At 39.6% G+C, this 24,973-nt stretch overlaps 4 protein-coding genes and 3 long non-coding RNA genes across 19 annotated transcripts; 2 read left to right on the top strand and 5 right to left on the bottom strand.

The window, feature by feature from the left end:
- Positions 1-955: 955 nt before the first annotated feature.
- On the top strand, positions 956-2,190 carry LOC116927854. Its single transcript, XR_006648536.1, has 5 exons — positions 956-1,103; positions 1,170-1,319; positions 1,378-1,501; positions 1,562-1,728; positions 1,789-2,190. It is a non-coding gene; the product is annotated as an uncharacterized LOC116927854 (long non-coding RNA).
- Positions 2,191-2,845: 655 nt separating this feature from the next.
- On the bottom strand, positions 2,846-6,793 carry LOC123473967. 12 transcript variants are annotated; one of them, XR_006648525.1, is made up of 14 exons: positions 6,665-6,793; positions 6,526-6,600; positions 6,366-6,454; positions 6,192-6,310; positions 6,011-6,095; positions 5,712-5,927; positions 5,525-5,649; positions 5,316-5,436; positions 5,104-5,209; positions 4,049-5,043; positions 3,807-3,969; positions 3,679-3,746; positions 3,339-3,616; positions 2,846-3,276 (listed from the first exon to the last, which is right to left on the bottom strand). It is a non-coding gene; the product is annotated as an uncharacterized LOC123473967 (long non-coding RNA). The 12 variants fall into 12 exon arrangements; XR_006648526.1 differs by having other exon boundaries at positions 3,339-3,611; XR_006648527.1 differs by having other exon boundaries at positions 3,679-3,743.
- Positions 3,596-4,056, top strand: LOC123473971. The gene is made up of 2 exons (XR_006648544.1): positions 3,596-3,736; positions 3,837-4,056. It is a non-coding gene; the product is annotated as an uncharacterized LOC123473971 (long non-coding RNA).
- A 391-nt stretch (positions 6,794-7,184) lies between the features above and the next one.
- Positions 7,185-9,066, bottom strand: LOC116925608 (protein takeout). The gene is made up of 7 exons (XM_032932344.2): positions 8,906-9,066; positions 8,606-8,701; positions 8,261-8,289; positions 8,073-8,179; positions 7,830-7,963; positions 7,607-7,756; positions 7,185-7,476 (listed from the first exon to the last, which is right to left on the bottom strand). Exons 1-7 carry the CDS (start codon positions 8,961-8,963, stop codon positions 7,313-7,315), a joined length of 738 nt encoding a protein of 245 aa, XP_032788235.1. The 5' UTR covers positions 8,964-9,066; the 3' UTR covers positions 7,185-7,312.
- Positions 9,067-9,246: 180 nt separating this feature from the next.
- On the bottom strand, positions 9,247-17,763 carry LOC116925537 (DNA polymerase zeta catalytic subunit). The gene is made up of 21 exons (XM_032932238.2): positions 17,574-17,763; positions 17,255-17,445; positions 16,841-17,121; positions 16,642-16,777; positions 16,471-16,581; positions 16,196-16,389; positions 15,615-16,128; positions 13,903-15,551; positions 13,553-13,834; positions 13,151-13,477; positions 12,870-13,085; positions 12,702-12,814; positions 12,503-12,644; positions 12,313-12,443; positions 12,140-12,253; positions 11,896-12,073; positions 11,424-11,816; positions 11,241-11,354; positions 10,983-11,173; positions 10,695-10,922; positions 9,247-10,627 (listed from the first exon to the last, which is right to left on the bottom strand). The coding sequence occupies exons 1-21, from the start codon at positions 17,618-17,620 to the stop codon at positions 10,249-10,251; spliced, it is 5,931 nt and encodes a 1,976-aa protein (XP_032788129.2). The 5' UTR covers positions 17,621-17,763; the 3' UTR covers positions 9,247-10,248.
- A 73-nt stretch (positions 17,764-17,836) lies between these two features.
- On the bottom strand, positions 17,837-20,719 carry LOC116925584 (popeye domain-containing protein 3). Its single transcript, XM_032932313.2, has 9 exons — positions 19,654-20,719; positions 19,439-19,576; positions 19,181-19,362; positions 19,050-19,116; positions 18,919-18,983; positions 18,740-18,847; positions 18,524-18,676; positions 18,346-18,451; positions 17,837-18,261 (listed from the first exon to the last, which is right to left on the bottom strand). Exons 1-9 carry the CDS (start codon positions 19,805-19,807, stop codon positions 18,167-18,169), a joined length of 1,068 nt encoding a protein of 355 aa, XP_032788204.2. The 5' UTR covers positions 19,808-20,719; the 3' UTR covers positions 17,837-18,166.
- Positions 20,720-21,500: 781 nt separating this feature from the next.
- LOC116924416 (T-box transcription factor TBX15) lies at positions 21,501-24,552 on the bottom strand. 2 transcript variants are annotated; one of them, XM_045175700.1, is made up of 6 exons: positions 23,592-24,552; positions 23,398-23,514; positions 23,151-23,313; positions 22,892-23,080; positions 22,741-22,808; positions 21,501-21,833 (listed from the first exon to the last, which is right to left on the bottom strand). In XM_045175700.1, exons 1-6 carry the CDS (start codon positions 23,861-23,863, stop codon positions 21,560-21,562), a joined length of 1,083 nt encoding a protein of 360 aa, XP_045031635.1. In that variant the 5' UTR covers positions 23,864-24,552; the 3' UTR covers positions 21,501-21,559. The 2 variants fall into 2 exon arrangements, with proteins under 2 accessions (XP_045031635.1, XP_045031636.1); XM_045175701.1 differs by lacking the exon at positions 21,501-21,833 and adding an exon at positions 22,374-22,507 and having other exon boundaries at positions 22,671-22,808.
- Between the last annotated feature and the right edge of the window lie 421 nt (positions 24,553-24,973).

Raw genomic sequence — 24,973 nt, 5'->3', positions numbered from 1 at the left:
CAGGGTGGTACTATAAAGTATGACTATAGGAAAGGGTACGTAGGCTTCTAAGGGTGAAGAACAGCTATGACGTTTTTGGTAAGCGGCAAAGGTACTGCTTATTGAAGCGTCAGATGACGGTTTTAAGAATGGATCCTTTGCTTTGCCCAATGAATCTGCTTGGAACTGACAGGTAGCGTGTAACAATGGCACCCAATCTTTATTCTTAAAACCTAGAGGTGTTTTTCACTTTTCAGGGGGGATTCATTGATGATAATTGTTGATTAATCCATGAAAAATACCAATACATGGGTAAGTGGAGGGTAATAAAAGTATAAAACTGTAATTCCTCATGGCATTTCCATTCGCGCACACGCGGCAGTTCGTGAGCAGACGAACCATTGAAAGGGCCTTGCGCAGTCTAGCTGCATCCAGCCAGATACTTGTAGAACCCAAAACATTGTTTTGACAAGTACTGTCATATTTCGTTTGCAGTTTTTCACTAAATACCAAGTAAGTAATTGTTTTAGTTGCGTTAAATGTATGATTTTTCGATTCAAGTCTTTGTAGGTGTCAGAACTGAAATTGTACTTTTAGAACTTTTAAAACACCGCATAGCTTTTATTAACAATAGTTAACTTTTACAACTATCAAAATATTGTTAACCATTTAAATGAGAACAAAAGTTCATTTTTTAGATTTCCGGAATTAAAAAATGAGCTGTATTGTTCTAACAATTTAAAATACTTTTCTCGCATGCGTTAGGGTGTGGTAGCTATTATTCCGTGTTTTTCTTGCTTTCAACACTACAGGCTGATCCTACGAGCTACGACAGTTTTACCTACAAATGTTAGCGTTTCGTGCTGCAACTAGTAGTTGATATTCTAGGATGTTAAGCCTAAAATTGGAATTCAGCTATCAGAGATTAGCAAAATTCAAGTACTTAAAAGCAAGTATTGTATTCATTTAAACATTCAAATTTCAAAGTAAAATAGAATTTTTGGTTTTAGGCGGAAACTCTAGATGGCGTTGATGTGCGTCTATGAAGATTATGAGTGACAAGTTACGTGTTTGTTACGTTACCCTTTTATGTGTTTCAAAGGATTTTTCGTCAAATATTTACGGTATGTTATTATCTATTCAGTATTGCTATCGTTGGGTATGTATTGAAAAGGAAACCCTTGAAATAGATTGCTGTTTGTACGTGGTGTTGTTTCGCCTTGTCAGCTATGCCAGCGCCTGAACCAGCAGCCTTCATTCCTGCTATCAATGTACCACAAGGGATCCTGACACTTTAAGAAGGCCACTATTCCTTACATGAAGATCACCATCCAGTTCAAGTACTGTTAATGGACCTCAAGCCTTTTGTTTAAGCTTAATGATGTGTTCTCTCGTCAGTCAACAACAGAGTCTTCATCTACTTTGTGTTGCTAAGCATCAGCCCTCAGCATCCCAGGTATCCAGATTTCCAAGTTTCTCTGATTAGCCAACCATCATCCATACCCTTCAGCTCTTCATTGTGGTATTTCAGAACATTACTTATCTTCCACTACACACATCTGTAACAATTATCTCTACACAGGCTTCTCTTCCTCTCTTCTTAGTCTGCTGAATGCCAAAATTGAATAAGGTTCATCGTCATTGCCTTTCCATGGTATTTTAATTTGGTGGATTATCTAGCTGCTGTTTTTCGCACCGTTACTTAGCCAGCTCACATGGACAGGCTTTAACAACATCTCCATTTTTTTGGTATTTTAAATTTCTATGTTATGGAGCATTGTTGTGTTGTAAGAAAAACTTCTGTGACAGGACTGCAAATATTCATCTTCCTTCGTCGTCTTGGCCGTCTTTGCCTTCATCTCCGTCTCGTCGTCTTGGCCGTCTTCGCCTTCATCTCCGTCTCGTCGTCTTGGCCGTCTTCGCCTTCATCTCCGTCTCGTCGTCTTGGCCGTCTTCGCCTTTGTTTCATCGTCGTCTTCGCCTTTGTTTCATCGCCGTCTTGGCCGTTTATTTCTACGCCATCACTTCGTCGCCGGCTTCTCCTTCGCCCTTCACGTAGGGAGTTCACCGTGGATCGTCGTCCTGGTATTGTTTTATTTGGCATTTTTATGTTTAAGTTAACCCGTTGGCTGCCACCCCGTTTGCGTCCCATTTTTTTTTAGCTTGTAGGGACCGGCCGCAATGGCCTTCGCCGCAAGGCGCCTTAGGCAATGCACCAGTAGGGACTTCTCTTTGTCGATGCGGTGGCGGATTCCTGAGGGTGTGCATTCCCTGTAATGGATTCCGTCACCGTGTCAGCCCGGACTTGTCTTCGGACAAGTCCCACCTTGTTCGCGATCCTTATGACGCGATGTTTAGCTACTGTAGTTTAAGGAACCTACGGGTTGCATGGCCTGGCAGCCAACGGGTTAACTTAGTTAATTGTATGTATGTTTATGTAAATATGTGTATGTATATTTAATGTGATGTAAAATAGTGGTGGAATTGTTGGGAGGCGGTGGGACAATAAAAACAATTTCAATTTTAATTTATTCTTCGTGTTTATTTCATTTTACCTTATTTGAATTTATGCAAATCAAAGATAAACTTAGATTATTTGTTTTCCCAACCTAATTCATTCTAAGTCCAGCTATCTCACTAGTACTTATTTCAATAGATTTTGCAGTCAGTAAAACATCAATGAATAAATTGTTTCCTTTGTTACATTTGACTTCAAGTGCAATTACTTAGCAAAAAAAAGAAGAAAGGGAGAAAATGACTGAAACAAACCAACTTCACATGGTGGCATCACAAAAGGAATTAACCATTACCTTCTTTAACTCCTTTGTTTCCGTTGAATGAGGTAATAATTCAACAAACACAAGAATGATACTGGATATGTTTTATTTACACTGACAACATAACAGTAGTGGCATTCTCTTCTGTAACCGAGGGACTCCAATGCCAATGAAACACATCAGGTGCCTCCAGAATCTCTGCAAATTAAAACTGTAACCCACTATCAAGAAAACAAAGTCCTGGATTGAACCAAGTAATTGAATGATTTTGCGGCCACCACAGTACATCAGATACATTCCAAAGACCTGAAAGCATGATTTACGAAACTTAAACTGTTAACAATAAATTCAAACATCACCTTAAGACACCTCCAAGAATCTAAGAGATTTAGATAGAGAAAAAGATTGTTAAGAACTACTCTTTTAACGTATCACCTTTGAAACAAAATGGATATATCAGGCTAACGGAGATAAAAAAAAAACAAACAAAACATGCTAGCATAGCCAAGCCATGTTCCTCCTTTAAAAATTTAAAATATAAGTAGTATGATGTTTCTTTGACATGAATTTTTGCCATAATACCTTGAACAACTCTGCATTGGTTGAATTCACAAGATGCATCTCAAAATACACGGAATCGGCGGTATAATTTCAGGAAGATTGACGTTCGTTTCAGCAGCCATCCTCAGTCCGCAGCCACGCGAAATGGAACAGCTGACGGGACAGCTGACACACCAATAAAAGTTCTAAGGAGTTAGTTATTTCTCCACTAGATGTCTCGAAAATATACAGGAAATGTATATCCCATTGCCTTGCGGATTGTCTGCCTAGGAAGCTGAAGATTGTGGAATCAATCTCCACTTGTGAAAACAATTGATCTTAAGTAATAGATCATGTGTTGTTTTCATTTCACCAAATTTACCATTTGTTTTACAAAACTAGTAACGGGAAACAAAAAATGTACCGTCCTCCAACTTAAGGTATTTCCTGCTAATTTAAGAATACCAAAAAAAGTCACTTTATTAACATGATCACAGATTTGTCAAATACCTTAAACATCTTTTTTACAATCTTTCCAAGGATACTTGGTTGTCATCAAGACCTCCTAAGTTCCTTGTTCCAAGAAGCAGGCAAATATTTGATACAAGTCTTCTAAAGAAAGTCCACTGCTACAAATCTCCTTAAGGGAAGAGTCTTTTAATACTGTGTAGTCCTATGTTCAGTAACAATTTAGCTATTATAAATATTTGTCACAGATTTGCAAGTGAAAGCCAAATATAAACCAAACTTACTGTTCATAGGTCATCTCAAGAATGCTTAATGAAGCTGGCATTGTGCTGATCAGCATGATGAGCAGATTTTTTCCACCATTTATTTTTGCACACAGCAGATAGGAACTGCACCTAAAGATATAGAAACATTGTCGGACAGCAGATTAAAACTGAAAGAAATAGCATGAAAATTAGCAAATATACTGAACTGTACCATTCATATGACGTCTAGTTGCAAAACGTGGTAAACGTTTCTGAACCACCCCAAAAACCTATATAAAATCCCTATTACAGCTAACACTGTCTATTGAGAGGAATATCGTTAAAAACGGAGTCGGTGGTGACTATCATCTCATCTACACAGGATCCTTATCGGTAAACTTCTCGTACTACAGGATACCGCTAACCTACATCAGTTTTCTGACATAAATGGACAACAATGGATGTAATCTTGTACTTCGAGAAACTAATTCGTCTGATTCCCTTATTAGGATTTTTGCAATGCACCGGACTTTAAATTGCCTCCAGTATATTTGGTTACTGGGATTGGAACCGCCGTGTAACTTTTTACTGCACACTATTTTGGTTTAAAAGATTGGACCGAACCCCGTTTGTTTTATTTGTTGAAACATCCCTTCATGTGTCGGATGCCTTACTTGCCGCAATGCTGATGCCGCGAGTGACGCACGGGACAGTAGCGCACTCGATTGTCGATTGGCTTTCGCCTACTTTAACTGCTTCGTCGCGAAAGTTTATGTCAACCCTAAATTTATTAGCCTTTGCTATGGTTATCTAGTTCCTTTAGAGCACTAGAACAAGTAACACATCTTCATAAGTAAAAAACGTAAAAATGAATAAACTTCAAGACAAAGTAAAACCTTTTGTTTAAGATCTAGCTCTTCCTGAGCCTCCCGCGGTTTGTTTTACGGCCAACAAATTTGTTCTAATTCTTTTCTATCATTTTCTTCAGCCCTGCAAGGTGTTAAGCTCCATTCTTGAATGCGTTGCGGCATAATCTACACAGAACTTTTCTACAAATCTGTTTTTCCGAATGCTTTCGAATAGGATAAGTCTACCTGGTATATACGAATTGGTGCCAATTTTTTTATCGCTCTGATTACTGCAGTATTAATTTCCCGGATGTGACGCATTTACACATTGTGGTCTGTAACGGTGGAGGACCTAAAATCGTTTTAAGCGAATGGTCATGTAAAATTTGTTAAGAAATTTAATTGAATTGGCTATTTAGCTTTGCGGGCACGATAATCTGCCAAAATACTTTACTTACTGCGTTGTGGAAAACTTTTGGGTCTCGCTTTCACCTTCCGAGTCTATAAGCGAGGTGATTTTCTTTCGGTGACAGTGGTCCTCAGAAGTGGTTGAGGAACGATGTGTTCCTTTTGTCTTTCCTGATGTCGATATAAATTAAGAAACAAAGAATGTTTAAGCAGATCTATGTGTGAAACTTTGGGTTTATCGAATGTTGAGATAGCTTACTATCTGAAACATAGGGTTTTTGTTTCCACAGGCTGGGCTCCCATATCATCGGAATGTTTGGCTTCTTTCAAAACCGGGTTTACTGCAATTTTCTCTTCTTCTGCTACTCTCACAACCTTTTCCTGCTAAATGAGAATCAGTTAACAAACGGAAAATTTGATAAGACAAATTTTGTTGGAAAAGATACCTAGGCGGCAAAAGTGAGAAAGACTCGGTAATAGCACAGCTGGCGCGGTTTACATCAGCTAGCTTCACACTTTCTGAATTTATCTACACCGTAACATTGCCAATAATTCCCATCACCACCTGGGATTTTCAGCGTTTCCTTTTTGTTGGGGATTATGACATCTAACGCAACCTTCAGTGCCTTTAAGACACCCATAACGTCTCGACCAAAAAAGTTCTATGGACAGTAAAAACAGCTTTTAAAAAGATGGAATCGAAGACTGCGCCGAGTTAATACTCTTTCTTATTTCCTTGGATTACCTAAACAAGTATAATTCTTTGATGATTCTCTCCCTGAATTTTTGAATCATTCTTCTTCTTCTTTTAGCGTTTAGTTTTACACGCACTGAAGGTTCAAAGAATATAATATAAGTCAAGGTGAAACAGGGCCACAGAAAACAAGGGGGTCCAGATAAAAACTTCAATGATTTTGTAAAAATACCATAATATTTTGCAATAGCAAAAGGATCCGGAACTCTACGGTTGCCCTTCCAACGAACATGTACTTATACTTTTTGATACCAAAACTCCATCAATATCCTCTTCGAATCCATTACAAATCTACATTAAAGAAATTAAATGTGCTTCAGTATAATATTCTTGCTGATACACTTACTGAAAACAGGCCTGTATCAATATGTCAATAGGGAAACCCTATTGGCATATCTCTCGCGAACAACTACCACGACATTGCGATTATTCTACCTACATTAAAGAAACAGAGCATGAATGAGTAAAAAATTCTTTGTGATAAACTCATAAAAAAATAGTAAAACATTTAGTCAATTGTGATCCAATTCTCCCACTCAAGACATTCTTTCCACAAATACCAATAGAAGTCAGTAAGATACCTTGAAGATATAAATAATAGAAGTAAATAATGCAGCAAATATTCATACTGCTTTATCTTTTTACCATATGTCATCATCACTCGGAGTTACCAACGGGGCCTAAGACATGCAACGCCACATCAATTCGCACATGCATACACTTCCAAGTTACAAACTTACAATGCACGTCACCGCCATGCCGCCATTGACTGTACAGTGGCGATCAAAATGGGCCTAACAATCGATCGATAAAGTCAATATGTAGCTCCTCCTTCGTTGAAGGCGTGGTCTATTTAAATCCCTTCTATTAGTGTCATTTTTTACCGTTAGATGACAATGCTAGTTAGCTCTTTATTTGCTACATAAACGATCAGCTGGCGATAAGAGCTGTCTATTTAAAAAAATGGATCAAACGGCGTTCCGTAGATAGTAATAAAACAAAATTTAACCATATAAATAGAAATACGACTAAAATCTAGTAATATAGATAACTGTATTATTTTTTGTTGTATTTTTTATAATCCTGGGGACGATATTTTTGAACAATCCTTCACAGTTTATTTTCTAATATTATAAAAATTAACCAGGAAAGAAAAATCACAAAAGAAAATGGAATATGTCTATTTTTAGAAAAACAAATATGGTCGGACATTGAAACTTGTATATAAATCCTCCGACTTGAGATTGATCAAAGAGTCTCTAGTCACAGACTGCCACGTAATGAATGTTACGTTCATGTTCTCCTCCTGGTCGACACAAACTTTTCAGCTGGAAGGGCGCCCATGGCATCGTTCATAACTTTAATGACGAGTTCGCCTACTTGTTTGGCCATTTCTGGTTTCACTTCGGCGAAGACCTCTTGCGAATTCTCGTTCAGAAAATTATTAACTGTCTCGCCTAGGGATGTCCATGAAGAAGAAATGACACATTAATCTTCAAGACTATAAAGAAAGCATGCCAAGTGCTTCAAATACGAAATGAAGAGGCCTAGGTAAAAGCTATTTAAATGTAACGTTCCGCTACTGACCTAAAATGGCATCACCATTGAAAAGGTTGTTCAACCTCATACGCATTTTGCTAACATTTAAGTCAAGGACGTTGTTGGCCACCTGGAGGTTCTGGTTTGGTGGATTTCCCTTCAAAACTAAATTGCTCGTGGCATCGACAGTGACGTTGCCTGAAATTTTCATTTGAGAACAGTGAATTAGGTTGGAACAGAAAATGCATGTGGAGAAAGAAGTATTTCGCACTTAGAATGTTCCAAAATGTGCCAGATCCTTCTACAGCAAGCACGAAGATCCTTCCAGAAGTTTTGTACTGACCAGTAATACGCAACTCGGGAATTGAAAGTCGAAGTTTCATTGTCATTGCATCCGGATCGGCCCTATTGAATGATAACATTGACATGAATGACGCGTAACTTTCTTTTTTTTTTTTTTTTTTTAAGAGATACAAGCACCAGTAAGGAGCGGTTTTATTTTCAGTTCACTTACGTCACGCTATTAGTGATGAACTTGGACATTCCACGGACTTGGATCTGAGAGAAAGTGGACCTGAATTCGCCTTGCACCAAGTTAATGCTTTGGATAAACATGGGATCCTGATAAAAATTGAGAAAAAAGAAACGTCATTTAACTTGAGTTAATAATAATTACTGGGAAGGGACAAATCGCTGACTCACCAAAACGGGGACGTTGATTTCCGGAATGCCTGCAATATTCAGAAAAAAGGAAAAAAAATTTACGACGGAAGAAACCAAGACGTATGACATATGAGGGATAATAGGAAAGATGTTTGCACAAACAAAAAAATGAAACTGATGATTCATTGTAGTAGTAACTACACTGACAGCTGGAAGCACAACTTTCACTTTCATTTCGAATGTGTTTCGCATGCAAAATTTGTTTTACTCTTTTTCCCAACTAGAAAGCACAGGTGCAAATAGCACACAACGGGCATCACCCCTTGTAAAAATGATTTCCTTCTTTGTGAAAGGCTGAGGTTTAAAGTAATAAACGATTCTTACCTGTGGGCATGAAAGGTCTCAAATCCTCGACGATCTTAAAAAGGCAAGTGTTTAATGCAGCTTGGTTATTGGAGTCGCACTGTTTAAGGGAATCACCTATTCAATAAGGAAAAACAAAATTTACATGTTTAGTATTTAAACCAAAACAAATGGCGCATAAAGTCCAAATTCTGGGTTTTCTTCCGTTAAGTGAGGCAGTTTCTGTTACTAGGACACACGTATAGTTTGGCTCAATCTAAGCAAATTTACTTTTCTTGCACAGGCTAGTATCAACTCTAATAGAAAAGGAATCAAACTTACCAAATTTCCCCGCTAACGTCGAGGCAATTAGAGTGAAGAAAAAAATTGCAGTCCACATTTTTATTCACTTGATGATTTTTCGTTCTTACTCGGTTGCCAACGTCCTGAAGACTGATGAATTAACTGACCAAGTTCCAGGACAAAATATACCAGTCTCTTTTCCCTCCCCTCATTGCCCGCCTCCTTTCCCAAAAACGTCCCCCTCACCAACTCCAGGTTTTCCCTTTTCCCCTTTTTTGCTTGTCTTTTCAATACAAAACTCGTAGCCTACATAAATGGAAGTAACCTGTTCCCCATCAACCGCAATTACCTTTCAATTTCCTCGGTAAAAACATACAAAATTCGGTAATGGCGTAGGATTTTCAGTTCTGCATTGTACACAATTTTGACGTCTTTCACATGGCAATCAGGATGCCTTCCCGATCGCGATGACATGGGCATAATTTCGTCAAGTAAAAACTTACACGTCATTGATGGGGTACTTTTGCATCTGACACAAGATGAGCTTCGTTTTCTCTTAATGTTTACCTATGAGCGCCATAGCGTTCTCGAATATGATGGAACGTATCCGCCTAAATGGGCTCATCTACTTGTTTTGAGAAAGTTTGTCTAGTCAACAAAAGTCGCGCGACAAAAACAAGTCGTATGGTCAGAAAAATAAGAAACAGAACGAGGTCATGGCCGGAAGCACTGAGGTGCAAAAGGTGTTTTCTGATGTGTCACGGTTCGGAAAATCCAATAGTTTCGACCTTGACGGAAGTTTGCCCTGCTCGCATCTCCCATTAACAGAATACGAGGAAGAGTATTCTTCCACTTCCTCGTCTGCTAAGGAAGGGCTCAACCACCACATTTCACCATGAATTATTACAGCACCTTCTATTTCCCGCGACGACACTGGAAAAGTTGATTTGAATATGCGAATAAAAACTATCATAAACTATATGATTACATAAAAAAATGTGTCGTGCTCCTACTCCCAAGGACTTTACCTCCATCGGCTTCGTGGTAAGTAGAAGACACGGGGATTACCGCCACACTTACATCCGCGGTAGATGATGGAGTACTAGTCATAAATTTGGTAACAAGATGTGCGTCGCAGTCCAAGGTGATATGAAGCAATCATGTGTAAACCCTCACTTGAAACACATCAAGGCCAAGTAGCTCAAATTCCTCTATAGTCCGATAATATTTTCCTCGTCTCGCTTTTGTGAGTTCTGGCACACCCATTTCAATGACGATCAACCATTCTTCGTGGTGTGAATCCACGGAAAACTTGACGATTTTTTTATAGCGCCTGATTTTTCCGTTGTAACCAGCGACAATAAAATGATGGTGGCGCACAATTACAGCCGAGATAGAGCGTCACTCCATTTCGATACATGTTGTAGATTTTGGAAAGCCTTGACACGGCTGTAGAGGACGGGGCAGTCCATGGAGACACAATCTTGCTGGATGCGAATGTTGTCCGTACAACTCTGGCAAAGGCTGATTAATTCGGTATAATCTTTCTCCCTAATACGTTGCATAGCCGAAAGGGAGAACGAGCTGGCCTGGCGATTAGAACTACACGCAGCGCATAGACCGTTTGCTAAGATAGGCTCATCACACAGGAGGCAAAGTGATGAACCAAAATACTGGGAAATGGTTGCCTTCCGGGCATTCCCATGTTCGTTTTGTATTAGGGACGATGGCGCAACACCAACTCGTGGAAGGTTTTGATACCTGTGATAGATCAAGGACTCGTTAATGTGAAATTAAGTTCCTCACTCATGGCAGTTGATCAATTTACCACGAAAGTACATCAACTCCCAACAGACCTAAGCACCTTTGCAGTGCAGGAATGATGGCCCGGCTTATGTAATAATGGGCATTTAATCGAAGCGATGTATCTACTAGCAGCTGATTAGCTGGCACAACCAAACGGATAAGAGGTACTCCTGGAGATCCATAAACTATAATATACGGGACGCGCTCCCCAATTCGCGGTTCAGAACGACGATCGATCTTTGCTTGTTGCCTGCAAAAATTAGGAACTAATACGTGAAAGGGGAAAATGCAAAGAGATTTTAAAACTGACTTGGCAATCTCCAAAGCTGGAACGCAAGCACCTGGCTTGTATCCTTCGCGGCCCCGAAATTCTTTGGCAAATATGAAATCTTGCAAGCTGTTGCGGTTCTGCAAGATTTTCATGAACTGTCGTTGAAGGTAAACTTTCACTTTACTGACATCGCACGATTCAAACAGCAAGCGTAGCGAACGTTCAAGTAGCTATGAAATGAGAGTGTTCGTTACCAGTCAGATCAGAAGGTAAAAAAATATATAGTGTTCTCATTACCTTAACAACAGCAGGGCACCCATCGCGGCGCACAGTCTCGATTCCTTTTGCTTCGTATACCGGTTCTTTTTGATTTACAGACTCGTACTTGTATCCGACATATCTTTTCTTGGTCTATACAGAAAAGTGAGAACATTTTAAATTCAATTATTAAAATGAATTTTTTGAAAACAATTTACTGACCTGAAGGATACATGGCTGATACACTTTTTCAAACTTTAGCTTCACAGGTTGAGGATTGGCTTGAGTAACGGCATGTGCAATTTCATCGCCAATTTTGAAAGCTTCTTCTCGACTCCGACCAGCTAACAAAACAAATACAGAGTCTGTGTCGCCATAGACGACCCGTGCCTTCCAATCTTTGCGCTCTTCTATCAAACGAATCGCTCGCTCCAGCGTTTCACGACCTTTGCTAACTACACTATCACCCAGCTCAACGCAGGGCATCCGACCAGAAAAGTTAGCCGAAGTGTAACCATAAGTTACATTAGCAATCAGTTTAAGTCCTAATTGGCGTGAATCGAAGACTCGCCGTAGGGTTGTATCCCCTTCATATTCTTTCATTGACTGTTTAACCTTGAATCGATTTGAATGTAAGTGAGAAAAGAAAATTATTTTCTTTGTTTTTCTCGTCTCTTTGATAATTAGAAGGTACCATTATTCTCGTGTTAAGAATTTCACTTAGCATCTGCGGTATGATGCCTGTTCTAACTTCCGGTTTGACGAAGACAACACCTGCTGGTGATATGTTAACCAAATCTTGTTTAATTAACTTTCGGACTGTAACAGGAGGGACGAGCAATTGAGTACAGCCAAATTCAAACGGTTCGTTTCTAAAAACGGGAGGTCATATCGTCAGCTATTTGGTCATCAAAAGATAAAAGATAGTTTGCCCTTACTTTCCCAATAGATGCGTCCTGCCCAGACACGTAGAGTAGCAATAATTGTATGCTATAATCATTGATGGATAAAGCGATTGGAAATCTAAAACCAGTACGGGATCCGTGTAAAACCTGAAATAGTCAATCAAACAATTGCAAATGATTATACCAGATGTTATTTAAAACTTTACTTGGATTCCGGTTCTAGGATCAGTGGAAGCCATTCTGGTGCTTTCATTCGTGCACGTTGCTGAACCGATGGCGAGACCGCGATGAAATTTTTAGGCTTGGCCAATCTTAGCATCATTGATTCAACTCGATACTTTTTGTGTAATAATAGTTAATACTAATGTTCGTAAGCTTCCGAATAAAAGGTTATACCTGAGACCCACGAGTAAAAACTTCGTAAAACTGAATTCCGAAGAGGCGGGCTAGTTCACTTGTTCTGCCAATCACGTCAAGTTGTTCCATGAGATCTATATTGCCTCGGACACGAGAGATGTAATGTTCAACTACTTGCCACCTAAAAAACGAAACATTTAACGGATGCCAAGGGAAAATTTCTTGAAAAATGAGTTACCGATCGTGATTGCTGTGCCACCAACCGGTCAGTTTTTCAAAGGGGAAAGTTGAAACTCGTCGATGTAGAATGTGAAAAACCAAATTCTCAAACGTATAACTTTGAAGCGCAACCTACCAGTGGAATGATAAAAGTCTATATCTAACGAATGAAGGAAATGATGTATACCTCAACTCGAAGGATGCGCCACAGGTTAAGAACTATACGACCACCGATAGTGATGTCTGAATTCTTTTCTACCATGTAACCTCCTTCAATGATATCTTCGAGAACACCTGTGGGTCGGTCTGGAAAGGCTCCTGGTATCCGTGAAAGTTGACTGTGAACATTTATTCCGAGGATTTTCCCACGTTGTAGCAAATAGCCCCAGGACAACATTTCAATCTGTAAAAAAATTACAATAAACTTCATCATTCGTTCGATTTCTTACAGTACATAATGGAACTAACCTCATAGCCAACCAAAATATCGGGATCCCAAAAACTAACAAGCTCTCGAAGTTGCTCGAAAAGAGCTGCCTCGCTGCTAACCGAAAGAACTTCCACGTTGACAATTCCAGCGCGACTGAAAAATTTACTTTTCTGGTTGGATTCCGGAGTCTCTTCTGGGTCAACAACAATTACACCCGTCACCATGTCCGGTGTTGGACTATCTAAAGGCACGTCGTTGGTGACAGTATAGAACAAAGCGACGACAGCATCAAATTCCGGATCTGGCCGTAAACTTTGTCGCGTTTCAATATGAAGTTCCAAACTCAAAATGGTCAAGTACTGATTCTAGATTTCAACCGTCAGGAATGTAAACCGTAATTGAATGCAATACTAAAGTAAAACCCCAAAACAAATTCATACTTGATGTACAGCTTTCGCTTCGTGGCAGTTTCCAAATGAAACCCTGAATCCGAAACTGTTGTTTAGTGACGGTGCTTCCAATTGTGACCGATCACCAGCCTTGATCTTCCTCGCGGCTTTATTTAAAGCATCGGTTTTGATTACTGATGACCGGGCAACATCCGAAGAATCTCGAATCTTTTTTTCTTCTAACCATTTGATGACGCTTTGTCTAGACGGTGGCATTGAAAGCGGAGTAAGAACGACTGGAACATACGCCTCGTTTGAGCTTATTCCATCAATCTAAAATCATGCGCAAGGTTACGATTAACAGTGTGTTACTGTTTCAAAAGCTAAATTATACGCCTTACCTGACATAAACTTTTACCGAAATCTGGAAGGTGGCAGATCAAATGTGTACCAATCGTTACTGATTGCTGGCGAACATCTTTTGTTTTGGAAGTTGATAGAAAATCATTGGCATCACTCCAGAAAGGCTTGCCATTGTCTTTCGATGGAATGTCGTACAGATTCAAGGTGGACACCACCCGCTCCCAACTTGGGCTGTCCACGGCGGTAGCATATATTTTTGACGAATGAAATATTTGCGGGTACAGCTTTAATGAACTATCTGTCAACGAGGGTAGCTCTGCTGCAGTTTTGTCAGCCTCGGCAATATCTTGGAGAAGGCAACTACTGTCTTCGTTCCAAGAAAAGTTGGATGTACTATTTTGGCTGGGAAGAAGCAGATGACTACTCGAAGATTGTGATAAATTTGGGGTTAACTCAACGTCGGATAATGCCTCCTCTCCAGAATTTTCCGTATTTGAAAGCTTTGACATTCTAGAGCATTGGTTAGTGTCAGTAATTATGGAAGAGAGGAAGTTGATGCCAGGGTCGCTAGTGTAGTCTTGTGACTCCTTTACTAATGTTGTACTTTCTTTCTCACTTTCTGAGACCTCGTAAATTGTCTGGCTGGAAGCTTCATTCTCTTTCGCCATTTCTTGAGCTACATACTCACACGCCTCTTCATCCGTAGTTTGTTTAGTTTCTTCTGATTTGGTTTCTAGTACTTTTCCCTCCATGCTTTCACCTCCGATTGCAATAAAACTTTCTTTTTGACTGAGCTCGCAGGTAAATTTTACTTTCTCCGATAACGTTAAATCGTCTGCACTTCTGTCGATATGTTGACTTTCTTCCTTTACTTGTGATTCTTTGTTCAGAGGATTCTTCATTTCTTTTTCGGCATGCGGCTTTCTCTTACGTTTTTGTTTTCTGGGATTTTGTTTGAATAAATTCTCTTGACGAGGAACATGAGAGGGGATTCGCAGCTTTCGAAGGGTTCGGTTTTGGTAAGCTAAAATTTCTTCCTCCAGGCTCTTCAACACTACCAGCCCGGAATTCATCTTGACTTTACAACCACTTGCGTCTTCAAAAGCTGAAATGTCTTGCAATAAAGGTCGTATGGTTACTCGCACGTCTTTGATTGGAGTTAACGGCCGCGGAGGCGATTCTGGAGGCTGGAGGGGAAGAGGGCTTAAGTAGCTCATTGTGTACAAAGCGTCTGTATATTCAGAGTTATTGGATATTGTCGTTAATCCCGATCGTGGTCGACTGCATGTATGGCTACTTTCTAGACATGTTTCGTCGACTACTGAAAAATTCGTTCGAGGCGTCATTGCCAAAGACGTCGAACAGGCACTAGGAAAACGTGTAGGGCTGGACGATGGATATCGCAGTTTAAGAGCGGTGTAGGTATCGTGTGATACTTCATTGATGGTCGCGTTTGACGTCGAGCGAAACATTAAGGGTTTATATTTCTTTTCCTTTTTTACGCGCTTTGTTGCTGCCGGATCATGTCGTTCGTCCTCCGAGCTGCTGTCGTCGGCTCCATCGACATTTGGCAGAAAATATTCTTCGAATGACGAACAAGAGGTTTCTTCAACTATTTCATCTCGCTCAACTATTTGCACAAGAGAGGTGGAACCTGAGGCAAATCGATTGTTTTTATCTTGGCCATCTTGTGAAAATATAATTAATAATTAGATACTGTAATGGAAGCAAGATGATGTAAACCCCTTACTTCTAAAAATATCAACAGAGTGTTCTGATTCTTCAAAGATCTGGGACATTTCCAGGGTTTCGCGTTCTTCGTCACTATCACTTTTAGGGTCGCTGATGCCTGTATGAGTTATATTATCAGGTTTGGTTCCAGAATGTTGTGTCCCTAAGACGCTATCATCGTCGTAAGGTAAATCCTCGACTGAATCCCCACTGGAAACAAATTCTAATACTGGGGTAGTCACAGTCAGTCTTGAAGTTTGTGAATTTTGGGATTTAACTGCTGTATCATCCATAGAACTTGAAGATCCGGAAGGCGTGCAAACAAACGATTCGTGCTCGTCAGCCAAATCGCAGAGGATGTCCAATAAGTCAGCATCTCCTCCCACAGGATGATACACCTTTGTTTCCAGTGAGCTATGAAAATCGATACTGGAAGCCGACAATAATGTACCCTCTACTCCGTCTGGCGTTTCAATAGCTAAACTCGTTTCTAGCTGCTCATTCACCTCGCAGAACGACAGCGATACATCTCCCTGTTTATGAAGCAAAGTGATTTGCTATTAAATGCAAATAAATTTGCCATCTATAAGACTTATATACCGTTTCACTAGCATACTCGCGCAACTGTTTAATCAAGTTGGTTTTGTAAAAGATGTGACTGGATGTTGGTAAAGCTTGAGACCTGGGTTGCGAAGCCGGAGGGTTTATGCTATCCACATTAATATTTTTCACTTTTCGGCGCTCTATTTCTTCTTCCCACAAAGCAGCTAGACCGGGATTCATTTGAATTCCATCTTAAAAATCATACAAGGAAAATTAATAACAAGTAAAAAAATAAACACCCAATGAAAACAAATAGGACGTGTGTGGATTACCTTGGACATCTAAGGAATTTAAAATATCACTGGCAAAACAATCGAGCTCCATCTCACAAGTGCTTACAGGTTCAGCTTTACTAGGATAAAAATTCTCGACGTCATCACCTACTTTTCAAAAACAACTAATCTTAACGACAATTTTTGCAATAAAAGAACATTGCTTTTTACCTGGGTTACGGCGTGCAAATACTTTTTTTAAGTGAATAAAGTTCATTCCTTGCAAATTAAAATCCATAAGAAACTGCAGAATGAAGGGTATGTGAGCTTCACAAGGTTGGAGAATTTTTTTTAGCACAGCTCCATTCTGGTAGTATAATTTATCATTATTATCTTAAATATATTTATGCTTACACTACAGTACTATCACCAGTAAAAGGTCATATGAATGCTTCCTTGTATTTGGGTTGTAAAAATATACTTTGAATAGTTGATGTTCTTTGGCATGAAATCCATAAATTGGAATACCACTGACAAGCACAGCCTTGAAAACATGATGAAATGATGAATTACCCTGGCCTTGTAAAATATTGATGGCTTTATCAAGAGCCATAACAATCTGGTGGCCCATCTGTTCAGGTGGAGCTGATCCATCATATGGAATATATAAATATGGAAATACTCCATGAACATGAAGGCACACCTTATAACCTATCGGAAAATGTAGAAAGGTGAATGGACAATCCATTTGAATGCAAATTTTTCTTCAATACAGATTATCAGATAAAACAGATCTTCAATAAAGATTATCAGTGAAACATGGGCACAAACCATTGCTGCATACCTGTTGAAGTTGAGCCGAATACCCTAATGACAGGAACCTTTTTTACTTCTAAGCCTCTATATGTTGAGTAACCAATATCCAATCCCGGAATCGGACTAGACATGTAGTAATCGGCACTCACCAGCCGGATAGAAACTACTGCTACTGGTTTATTTTCAGGACTTGCCATCATGTCTATGATGCAAAATTGACTAGCGTTTTACCACAAAAACAAAACAAACAAAAAAACAAAAAAAAGTGTTCTTAACAACTGTACAGTGATACTGTTGAATAGCTTTCATTTTATCGTGCCAATACAAAATCTGTATCGTATGTGTACCACTTTCTGTTTACAAAAGCGCTGTTCAGGTTTCCCTCAGTTTTCATCCGAGTAAAGCAGACGAAATCAGAAGCTTCATTGCCAGCAAAAGAAAGTTTTGCTAATTACGTCATTATTCAATATTCATAAATCATAATTAGGGGCTTTAGGGATCGACCTCATGCTGTTTTAACTTTTTTTCTTTGGTCTATTTTTTTTTATAAATTTTTTCCATTTTGTACAACAACAATGTGTTTTGAACTGAAATACTCGTACCATGCTCGTACAGCAAATTATTTTTTTTCAATCAAGAACTATAATCCACTGAAAAAGCGTCAGCAAGCTGGACCTTAGCCCTTAGCTGTCACATGAGAATGAGACCAAGAAGAAAAATAACTAACAAAACTTAACTGTTGTTGATTTTAGACCTGATGGTTGCAGCACCTTTGTTTGCGGACGTTTAGCACTCGTTTTTGTTCACCGTGACTCGGGGCGCATGTGGATACGCAAAAAATCTCTCCAACCCGCAGTCGTCCGCTTTTAACAGTCAACAATCAATCCTTCCATTGAGATTTAAAAACCCAGATGGTGATCTTCCGTAAAAATGACCGCATTCAGTGAAATTCAGTTCTAGAATTCTTTGTTCGAGTAAGTGGATAGAATACGCAATTGGGCATGCCCCCATTTTGCTGGAGTTTCAGTGAGGGGCCTGTGGAACGAAAGTCAGATTTAAAGAAATTAATAGAATCAAAGTCCAGCGTACAAGACACAAGTGGATAGTTTAAAATATTACTTAAATCCGACGACGCATTTGATGATGTTTCTCGAGACAAATCGTAACTACAATTTGCGATTCCGGGCAGACGGATATCTAATAGATGACCTCTCTGAACTGCTAACTAAAATAATTTTAAGGCTTTAGTTTTGATCAACTCAACTAATAGACCAATTATGGTTGACTGATGATGAACCTTTTTGTTCATGGAAAAGACTTTGTTAATAACGTCCCTAGCAACGAGAACGCCAAAAACATTTGCCAAAGTTGTTTCTTTGACGAAAAGGTACTCGAGGGTCGATCTCTGCCAACTGATGTAACGACATGTTCCAGTGGCAACAATGGATACCTAGCGAAATTTTAACTAGTTAAAAATCCTGTTCAAATAATTTTGATAACGATCTTGGCTTACCCGAAATTTGTCTTCGATAGAAGCACGACTAGATTCAAATTCCGGAGAATCAAGAAATTCGTTTGCGTCTATGGTATGCAGTATTGTTCCATCGGATACCACTTGCACCTGTTTTTTATGGTTGTTGTTACGAGTACAAGAAGATTTTTGAAAAAATGTAAAATGGCGAATTTCGAGACCTTTCCGGAAAGCATGATAGATAGTCGATCAATACGTGTAAGGTTTTGAAGGGCATAAAAATCCCCTACAGTTTACAAAGGAAGTTCGTTAAAACAGAGCTATTTCAAAATATTCTAGTAATGATTTTTACCAGGATATAGGGTGGAGATCTCGGCGTATTCTTGGCCAACCAACTTTTTGAATGTCATTCGACTAATCTAATCGTACAACCTCTTGAATCACAAATTTAACTATTCATGACATCCATCACAAACACCTTACCCCAAGGGGTTGGAATAGAAGAGCAAAAAGTGCCTCTACTTCTGGGTCAAGACGAACAGGCCGTATACGGTAGAGATCGTACATCAACTGGCAAAAATTAAGGAAGACAAAACCAAATGTCCAAGAAAATATGTCAGGAGCACAGAGCATATTCCAGGCCCAAGTAGAATACAACAATCCACCTGACATCACAATTGATATCATTTACAAAGACTTTAAAGAAGGAAACCTTGTTATATTAGAATGATGAGAATTTACCTAATAGAAGAGCTGCATGCATGATGACAATGCCTACAGAGTGATCTGGTGCCAGGCATGAAATGAAGAAGCAACCATAAGCCAACTGGAAAAGAATGTGTTGTGGCTCACGCCAGTTTTCACAAGGTATGAAGAAACCTATGGAGCCATGTAAAAGATGTACAATATAGAACTATATTTTCAAGTACATTAAGATGGTTAGGTTCGAAACTTACGCCCCCATGACATATTGAATATGTCGTTAAACTGTAAAGTGTCGTTAAACGAGTGCATCATGATGGTCTTAAAAACAGGTTCTCTATCGATGTTGGCAATTTCCGTGACATTTCCGTTATCCATTTCAGGTGGCGATAAATACAACGAATCCATCAAACACTTGTTGTTGTCTTTTAGAATACTGCTTACTACAACAATCTTCTGTATTCTTGCCTAGTGCTGAAGGAAAACAGTCTTCAACAAATGCAGCGAATACAAATCGATCGTTCTACATTTTCCAAACAGCGCAAGCGTCGTAAAATGGTTTGCTCGCGGGCAATCGTTTTACTATATTTATGATTTGTTGTATATTCTCAAGTCACCACTGATGAGGTGGTCCTAAGACTTGCTTTTAGAGATACAAAGTCATTATACTCATTATTTTACTTTCCGTCAGAGTTGTTATACATTTAAATACACATGGTTAGTCACTGTCTTGTGTATTTTAAATTGCAATTTCATAGCCTTGTCTAGCCATTTGCAAAATTTACATAGCTTCATTGTACCTGTTTTGGAATTAAGGAGGCTGCATCTGGAAATCAAGCAATTACATCTATGAGTATACAGCAGTAGCTATCAACTAAAATAATATATTTAAAAAATAACATACTAATTGGCTCGCCAAACTCCATCGACTTATTTACCATTACGAATCAAACCTGTTGTTTGGTTAACATGTTTCTCACAATTGTTTATGATGCCAGGAAAAATTCTTGCATTATGTAGATTTATTAGAAGTTCCTCTACTTTTGTGGTAATGAAGTGAAAGTTTTCTTATTGTCTTCAATTTCTGTTAACTCACGATTGATGATGGTTTGTGTGAAAACGTGATTTTTGAAATCACCAGAAGCAATTTTTTTAGTAGCCAAACTTTTAAATTTTTCTTGAATTTTAAAGTAATTAACACATCCATCATTTAGCGAAAAGCATCCTCTTCTCCATGTAGTTAATGGAAGTTTGATGTTTTCGATGTCCCATGGTAGAAATGTGATGTCCCTGCTCCCTGGTATTGGTCTCAACAAGAAACAAGAATCAAACTATCCCACCCCCCCATTCATCCTCGTGAAAAGTTTGAGACAACTAATAAAGATCATTAGTGGATTGCCGTCGGGCTCTCTTTACAATAAAATTCTGTTGACTGTCACAACAACAAGTTATCCGGTTCACGGAAACCAAAGGTCCTCACGGGCATCCTGTGGTGAAGACGACTGTGCTTTTTAAAAATGTGTATAGCTCCGGGCCTTATTGTTGTAAATAATACATTTGTTTGCAGTCAAAATGCTGTGAAGCACTTTAATGTTTCATCGCTACAAAGGTTTTTTTGAAACTTTCCCTTTCAACGATTTATTTATTGAACTGAAAGTGCAAGACTGTGTTGTGTCACTAAACTTAGTGGCTTAATCTAACAGCATTGACAAATGCGATTGATAGCGAAAGACGAACGTGTGAACTTCAATGGTAAGGTGCCGTCTACTTTAACGCGTACCGATTTGCCTTTCATAGGCGCTTTAGCTTCAAGCCTTGTGCAGTACACAATAATCTTTGAAGTGACCGACTTGTACAGACGATGGTTTTGCTGATTACGTACACAGATAGGAAGCACCGACAAAAGGTACTTTTTTTGTCGGTGTCGATTGGTAATAGTTTTGAAAACAGACCAGCTTTTCTATCGCACGTATCACCTTTGCAAACATTCAGCAGCTTGAGATTTCTTTTCTAGAAACGTTTGCATTAGAGTTTCGCTTTCAGTATAACCATCGTTTTCAATTAGCGTAGGAGGTACCTCATTTATGACAACCGAACTCAGTTTTGAAGGCCTGCTAACGTATTTTTATTTGAATCACCATAAATACAAACGGAAACGATTTAAACAAATGTTGAGTCAGAGAAAAAACAATGTTGTAAGGCCTCTTCCGTTTGTACATGAGGCAGTGATGGAACTATGGGTAGGAAAGGATGTAATATGGAGTACTGTTGAATCCACCAATGATGTATCGGCTGGTGAACGGCGCGATGGTCAAACGGATGCCATGAATTTGCAAGAGGAAAATTGCTTGTGTTGCTGTCTTTGCTGCTCGATGAAATGCGCATTTTTTTACTATCACTTTGTGCTCGGTCGTCCTCTTTTACATCAGAGTTCCTATCCATGTTTAACACACAAAAAAGGGCTAAGCTTTTAAAGACGCTTAATGGTTTGCATCGTTTACCGTACACACTAGATTTGGAGAGGTGTTTGTTAAAAGAAATTCCAGTAGCATTAGAAGAAATGAGTTACCCCTAACATAGCTCTAAATACGGCAGCAGTCGCCGGGCGACTTGCAAGACAATTTGTAGGTAGCATCATGTTTACATAGTCACACGTGTTGTTATCGCTCCTAGACAGTTTGAGTTAGTTCTCGATGGCGCCAGTCTAGGCCAACGTACGTTTGCGCCTTTGATGTGCATCCTAGGGCAACATTTTTTCCCTGTTGCAATATCTGTTTACTTCTCAATCACGTTAAATCAACCGACAGCTTTTGAGGAAGCAACAACGGCAAGCTAAGAACGTGCCGATCTTCTTTCGGTCGCTGTGCTTTCCACCGTCAAAGAATGCCGCTATTTGTTCGTGGATCGCATAGGCAGCTTACGATTGTACTTAGTAAGCTTTCACAACTGTTGTGTGATTAGTAGCATGATATTCTTTTGATTGGCAAGCCATAATATTGCGTTGCCAGACTATCAGAAGCTCACGTGTCTTACGGACAGCGCAATACATCTTTTTTTAACACCAGGGAAAATAGAATGCGCTTAATCAGCAACAGCATTGCGATGCATCTTTACGGGGGGTTGGCAACTCCCAACCAAAGTGTACGGATTGGCCTTACTTTGGCTTAAAATTGGCTTAAAATTTTCAATTTTAGCCTAAAATTCTGCTGAAGATCCAGAATGATCCTCGGCCTAGTGTACGAGTTTTGGAACAGTTGCCAACCCCCCGCATCTTTAGTTGCTAAAACTACATCTAAGAAAGCTTATCCCGCTAACTAACGAGGAATACAAATTTTTCTTACCTTGGTTCACGGCTCGATTCGCGAAAACCTTTGGCGAAGGGGTTACTAGCAATTTTCAGTCTAGTGATCTGGTATTGAAATGGACACGTATTATTAATTTTTTTTTGCTTGAATTTGGGGGATAATCAAAGGAAAACATTGATGCGTCTACCTGTTGATTTTGGTAGGCAGTAACGGTGATAAACTGAGTTTCAGGAAAGGTGAGCGATGTGGCTGAGCTTCGTCTTCGGCAGAAAGTCCTCCACCAGTCGCTACAAGTGTTGAAGGCTTCTCTGCAGTCACTGGGGATCGGTTGAACATATAGTTTCGGCTGGTAACGATGCATTGAATGCAGGGGAATCTGAAGAAATTTCGTTCATTAAAGACGATTCACTATTTTTATTGCAAGCTAAACTGAGTAAAGAGCGTACTTGGTCACGTTGGGAAGGCTTACGGTTGTTGGTCAATTTGAGTTTATCGAACGCCACACAACTCTGTTTGTTCCAGAATTTGCCTAGCTGCGGACCATCCGGATGCAGAAAGCAACGTTCCTGATGTGGAACATCCCCAGGACCTCCAGGAACCCATTTAGAACTAGAAATAGGCAAACATTAATGCCAACTATACGACGCTATTTGATCATGTTCCTTAACCAAATTTCTAGGTGCTATAATATACCTCTGATAGATATATCTATATCTTTTGTCATCAACCAAATCCATGTCGACGTAGACAATATACAGCACTTCGTCATCCAAACCACTAAGGCGGACCTTCAGCGATGGGAACATTCTCCTTCATTGACAAAAGCAAAAACATAGTCAAAACTCTTTTACATACGATGACATGCACTTTGTTCAAAAACGGCTTACCTTCCAGCTTTCGTGATGATCATTTCAGTTCCAAGGGTATGAAACTCTAACCAGAGTTCACGACAAAGTAATTCACCTACTATACTTTGATTAGGTATGAATTTATCGTCATCTTTATCGCCATCCAGAAGGCGAACCGACGGCTGATGTTTGGACGCATCTGCATCACTGGAATCGCCGCACGAACCGAGAGGAGCACCAATGAGACTGGAAACGGAGAACGCCTTAGCTCGGGCCGACAGATCACTACTTCGAGCTTGATCGAAAGACATCACTTGGTCCGACCAATTTAGTGTAGTCTTTCCCCAACTTCGCTTGTATTGTCCAGCTTTCGATTGTTAGGTCTTACCAGTTTGCGGGGGAGCTCGTTAGACGCGTGAGTGCTGACAACTGACGAAGAGCGGATGAGCAATTGAATAGTTTTAGGTTCGGTGCGTCAGCCCGTCTTCTTACAAAATCTGCTTTTAAAGACTAATGGTATTTGACGACTATCAGCAACGATACTATCTTCTTCGGTAGCGATTGGTTTTCACACGAAGTGTCAATCCTTTAAAAAAAAAACGTTTGTGGGGCGGAGAGACACTTGTTTGTTTCCCGCCGCCGATAACGCAAAGCGAGCAATGAGGTGACTTCCTTGTCGGTACGTTTGCAACGGCTTTTTAACTGCGACATTCCGACCCCGTATCGCTTCTGAGCGCGATCGATGAGAAAAAAAGCGCTTCTTTTGGCGTTTTCAGTGCCGACTGTCACAAAACAGTTTTTGTTTCATCCCTCCACCCCCCCCCTCTACAGGTAGAAGGCTGACTCGTTTAATATTCTAGCACCTGGCACCTGGTCTCTAAGTATTACGTCATCTAAAATCGTTGCCCTTTTTAAAAATCCCAATTAAGTTTTTTTTGAATTGTGCACAGTATTTTAAATGATTCAACTACGAGGAATGTGCTTGTGTTCCGATGAAGGGATCGCAGCCGAAATGTGCGGATTCTTATCGAAACATTAGATATCCAGTGGGATCTAGATCCACTTCTTCATTGGATGATTGAAGAAGAAGGTACGACGGACCTAACCGCAATTTGAAACGGGTGCTTAAGAATCTACTCAAACAGCAGAAGCGCTTGCAAAATGGTGCAATTTTAATTATGTGAAATCCCTTGAATGATACACGTTGTTTCCAGATACATGAGGCACTTTAAAACGATACTGACTGCCGTGGACTAGCCGCGTGAATCCCTTCTAAAAGTTTCGGGACAAAACTTGGAAGTATGGTGGTAGCCAGTGAAATATTTAGTGACAGACTGCACATAAAAAAGTAAGCAATTTAAGGTAATTTCGCTTCAAGCCAATATTGATCACACGCGGTGTAACAAACGAATCGTTCTTTG

The sequence above is a fragment of the Daphnia magna genome, linkage group LG6 (assembly GCF_020631705.1).
Source record: "Daphnia magna isolate NIES linkage group LG6, ASM2063170v1.1, whole genome shotgun sequence".
Lineage (NCBI taxonomy): Eukaryota > Metazoa > Arthropoda > Branchiopoda > Diplostraca > Daphniidae > Daphnia > Daphnia magna.
The sequence above is the reverse complement of the archived record's forward strand: the minus strand, read 5'-3'. Positions and strand labels throughout refer to the sequence as shown.